Raw genomic sequence first — 5373 nt, forward strand, 5'->3', positions numbered from 1 at the left:
AAAAAAAAATGGTCTCACAACACGGGAAATAGAGACATTTTTCACAAAAATTGGAGAACATCGACTTTTTTTAAATTCAACTACTTGTTTAAAATTTATTTTTAAATTTATTTAATCTTTCTTCATTGAAAATGCAAATTTATCTTATAAATGAAAAAAATTTATAAGTTAATTATGAATTATAAATTATAAATGTATATTTATAAATGAAAATTATAAAGGGTGTAGAAATGAACATATAATAAATTTAAGTTGAATTAATAATTAATTAATAATACAATCTTTGATCTTTTGATAATAATAAATGATAAATTAATTGATTCATTCACTTTATAAGTTAATAAATTAATTAATTTAACATGTTTTAATTAAAAATTATAATTGAAAAATAAATGATAAATTTAGGTTCAGGATTTAACTCGTTTTTAAAAATTTATCTTATTTTGTAAAAAATTAATCTGTTTAGTTGAAAATTCGTTGTTTTTTTTCTTGAAATTAAACTTTTAATGCAAAATAAAACTATTCTATTTTCAAATAAGTCTTTTTTTTAATTCAACTATTTGGTTAAAAATTTTGTATTTTTGCGAAAATTTAACTGTTTTAATGAGAAATTCGATTTTTTGGATAGAAAACTGGTCCTTCGTTAAACTGTGATTATTTTGATAAAAATTAATTTTTTAACTAAACATTGAATATTGAAAATTTATTTTATTTGGTATAAAATTAGTTGTTTTTTTTACCGAAAAGTTAATTATTCTATTTCAAGTTGAAAAGTTATCTGTTTCAGATGAAAATTCAACTATTTTTTTCCAAAATGCAACAATTTTGTCAAATATTTATCTTGTATAATCGAAAATTAACTGTTTTAATGAGAAATATGACATTTTTTTATAAAAAACTTGTTCTTTTTCTTAAAAATTATTATTATTGGGTTAACAATTTTATTTTGTAATGGAAAATAAAACTATTCTATTTTAAAACGAAAATCTTTTTTTTTTTGTAATTATACTATTTGTTTGAAAATTATTTTATTGTTGGAAAAATTCGTCTTTTTCGGTGGAAACGTAATTTTCTTAGTTGAAAATCTATAGGAAAATCCAAATATTTTTTGTTGAAAATTCTGCTATTATATTTTTGTTTCAGAATAAATCTCTTTTGTTAAAAAAATCTACTAGTTGGTGGAAACTTTAATTATTTTATTTAAAATACAACTTTTCTTTCAAATATTTATCTTTTATGATCGAAAATTCAAATTTTCTAATGATAAATTCGACTTTTTGGATAAAAAACTCGTTCTTTTTGTTAAAATGTGACTATTTTGATTAAAATTAATAAAAAGTTAATTTAATTTAATCTTTTTTGTCAAAAATTATTCTGTTTAGTTGAAAATTGAGATATTCTGTTAGAAAATTTAATCCATTTGGTTCAAGATTTTTTTTAACGAAAATTTAACTATTTTTGGGTTTAAAAATTTAACTGGTTCAAAGAAAATGTAAATTTAGATAAAAATTCATATATTTTGGTAGAAATTTAATTTTCCTTGGTTTTAATAAGAAATTCGACTTTTTTTAAAGAAAACTCGTCCTTTGTGTTCAAAATTAAAATTTTTGACTTAAAAATTCAATTGCTTGAAAAAATTTTAATTTAGATAAAAATTCATACATATTGGTCGAAAATTAATTTTTTTTTGTGAAATTTAATTTTTCAATGCAAAATAAAACTATTCTATTCTCAAATAAGAGACTTTTTTTAATTTAACTATTTGGTTTAAAATTATTGTATTTTGAGAACATTCGCCATCTTTTTTGTTTGTTTGTAAATTCAGCCGTTTGGTTGAAAATTATTGTACTTTCGCGAAAATTCTTCTTCTTTGGTGGAAAAGTAATTTTCTTGTTTGAAAATGTATAGAAAAAACAACTATTTTTATTTGAAAAGTTTTTTTTTTAGAATGAATCTCAGTTGTTAAAAATATCCACTATTTGGTAGAAACTTAAAATGTTTTTTTTTTTTTTAATACAACGATTTTTGTCAAATATTTATCTTTTATGATCGAAAATTCAACTGTTTTAATAAGAAATTTTAATTTAAGAATTTAAATAAGTTTTTCAAAATTCGTTTTATCCACCAATTCAAATTTCTCACTAAAACAGTTAAATTTTCAAAAATGAAAGATAAATATTTTTAAAAAATAGTTGTATTTTAGAAAAAATAATTATATTTTCAACCAAACAGTAGATATTTTTAACAACAGAGATTCATTCTGAATCAAAAATATAATAGAAGATTTTTCAACAAAAAATAGTTGGATTTTCCTATAGATTTTCAACCAAAAAATTACTTTTCCATCCGAAAAACACGAATTTTCGCAAAAATACAATAATTTTCAACCAAACGGTTGAATTTACAAAAAAAAAGATAGATTTTAATTTGAAAATAGAATAGTTAAATTTTCCATTTACAAATTAAATTTCAACACAAAAAAAAAAATTTTCAACCAAAGAAATAAATTTTCAACGAAGAAGAGTAATTTTCCACCAAATACGAAAAATTAAAAAAAAATTAAATACTTAATCTAAACGCTTAATTACTTTATAACCACAAAGTATCATTTTCAACAAAGAAAGATTAAATTTCTACCAAAATATATGAATTTTTATCTAAATTAAATTTTTTCAAGCAGCTGAATTTTTAAACCAAATATTTAAATTTTGAACACAAAGGAGAAGTTTTATATATATAAAAATTAACTTTCTCACTAAAACAGTTGAATTTTCGACCATAAAAAATAAATATTTAAAAAAAAAGTTGTATTTTAGAAAAAATGATTGAATTTGTAACCAAATAGAAGATATTTTTAACAACAGAGATTCATTCTGAAACGAAAATATTATAGAACATTTTTCAACAAAAATTGTTGGATTTTCCTATAGATTTTCAACAAAGAAAATTACTTTTCCATCAAACCAGAAGAATTTTCGCAAAATTACAATAATTTTCAAACAAATAGTTAAATTATAAATATAATATTCAAAAATTCATTTCTTGTAGAAAAAATTGATAATTTTCGTTGAAATTTATCTTTTTGGTCAAAAATTTATCATTTTAGTTGATGAAATCATCTATAGGGTTAAAAATTCATCTTTTGTCTTGAAGCTTCAGTAGAAATTTCTTTTTAATTTATATTTTTTAGTTTAAAATTGAACTATTTCGTCAAAAATTCATTATCAAAAAATTTGTATCGATTGCAAATATTTATTCTTTTAAATGAAAATGTAAATATTCAATTTTTTTTAATTGCCTTTTTTAGTTGAGAGTTCAGCTATTTTGTTGAAAAAAAACTTTTTTTTACCGAAAAAGACTATTTAAAAAAAAAACGAATTTTAAACTAAAACAGGCAACTTTAAAAAAAAAATCGAATATTTAAATTTTCAGTTAAAAAATTATACATTTTCAACAAAAAAAGGGAATAGTTATATTTTCAGTTAACAAAATAATTTTCGTAAAAAAATTAATTTTACACTAAAATGATGAAGCTTCAATTAAAAAGATTAATTTTCTCCCAATAAATGCGAATTTTTAACTAAAAATAACGTAAGATTTATATTTTACACCTAAGATAAAATAGTACATTTCTTTAGTAAAAAAATTCACTTTCAACAAATAATGACGAATTTTCAACCAAATTTAAAAAATTAAAAATTTTTAAATTTAAATTTATAAATTTTTAAATTTAAAAATATAAATTGAAAAAAATGTTCTACTAAATCTTCAAGAAAAAACAAGCGTTTTTCAAAAGATTAATTTTCGAACAAAAAGATGAATTTTAACGAAAATTATTCATTTTGTCTACAGAAAAATGAATTTTTAACAAATTTGTTGAACTTCTAACCAAAAAGATAGAAATTTTACTGAAAAAGACAAATCTTTAAAAAAATGTGTGATTTTTCAACCAGAAAGATAAGTTTTCTACAAAAAAAACACACTTTTTTAATAAAAAATATAAGTCTTTATCTCAAAAACTGATTTTTTAATCAAATAGTTGAACTTTTAAACAAAAAGATGAATTTTCAACCAAGAGCACTATTTTTCTATTTAAAAGACATATTTTAAAGAAAACAAATTTTCAGTCGCAGAAATCAATTTTAAACGAAAATAGTTACTCTTTCAACAAACAAAATGAATTTTCAATCAAATTTTAATCCTTTTCCCACACAGATTAATTAATTCATCACCAAAAATTTGCATCTTCCACCAAGAAAGATTAAATCTCTACCAAAATATAGGAATTTTTAACTAAATTAAAATTTTCTTCAAAACAGTTGAATTTTCAACCCAAAAATATAAAATTTCAGCAAAAAAGACGAGTTTCCTATCCAAAAAGTATAATTTCTAATTAAAACAGTTAAATTTTCGATTATTTCAGTTTGTATTCAAGTGACAAAAAAATAAGAATAAGGGAAAGTTTCTTGAAAACAGGGAAAAAGAAGATTTTTTTATAATGGGAAAAGAAGGGAATAGAGAAAATAGTATAGTTTCCAAATCTGTATTAGAAAATTTTTTTAGTTAAAAAATGTGCAACCTACTTTTCCTCTATAGAAATCCTTTCCAACTCTGCGGAATAGAAAATGTTCTCCTCATTCTTGTTAAAGTTAAGCAAGTTTATCGCGATTCTGAAAATAAAAACAAGATTATAAGGATAAAATTTCTAATGAAAAATAAGAATCATAATAAGTTGGGCTTAGCGTATATTACAAATTTCAAAAACAAAAAAAAAACATTCTCCATTAATTGTTTTCACTGAACCAACCTTTCTCAAGAAAAATAAAAAAAAAAGGTGAAAGAAGCCATGATTCTTATTTTTGTTTAAATTACCTGATACTCATACTTTCAACCCTCAAAGTGCATTCTGGGTATCAGACACCCCAAGAAATTTTCAAACTTTTACAAACCATACTTAATTCGAAAAAATATATGCGAATTGTTTGGTTTATATACATTTCGCACTATGTTAAAAATATGGCCAAAAGTAATTGCGTAGAAAGATCCTTGATCCTGGACTCCATTAGGTTTCCATATTTAAATATTGAAGGAAAGAAAGAAGTAGCCACGAAGTAACTCTACAACTAAACTTTATTTTTAATTAAGAGAACATTGCTCGTTCTCACGCAAGATGCGTTCAGACTTTTTATAATTCAGAGAACATTGCTCGTTCTCGAGTAAGATGTGATCGACGGGTCGGCCGGACAGTAAGTGTGGCAAGCGATGCTCGAGCAGTGATCCCAGATCTGAAACGAGATGCGGTCCAATACTATGACAGGGCTATGTTCGTGTGAATATAGTAGGAGACGCTGTAAGTGACTGAGTTGCGCGCGC

At 22.0% G+C, this 5373-nt stretch overlaps 1 protein-coding gene across 3 annotated transcripts in view; it reads right to left on the reverse strand.

Annotated features, from left to right (window-relative positions):
* LOC117179441 (cytochrome b5 reductase 4) overlaps positions 1-5373 on the reverse strand; it is a 129486-nt gene that overhangs the window by 4044 nt on the left and 120069 nt on the right. For all 3 annotated transcript variants that reach the window (XM_033371245.1, XM_033371244.1, XM_033371246.1), the window contains exon 9: positions 4584-4670. In XM_033371245.1, the coding sequence (XP_033227136.1) occupies positions 4584-4670 (87 nt within the window). The remainder of the gene's footprint in view (positions 1-4583; positions 4671-5373) is intronic.

The sequence above is a fragment of the Belonocnema kinseyi genome, chromosome 9 (genome assembly GCF_010883055.1).
Source record: "Belonocnema kinseyi isolate 2016_QV_RU_SX_M_011 chromosome 9, B_treatae_v1, whole genome shotgun sequence".
In the NCBI taxonomy this organism is placed as follows: domain Eukaryota; kingdom Metazoa; phylum Arthropoda; class Insecta; order Hymenoptera; family Cynipidae; genus Belonocnema; species Belonocnema kinseyi.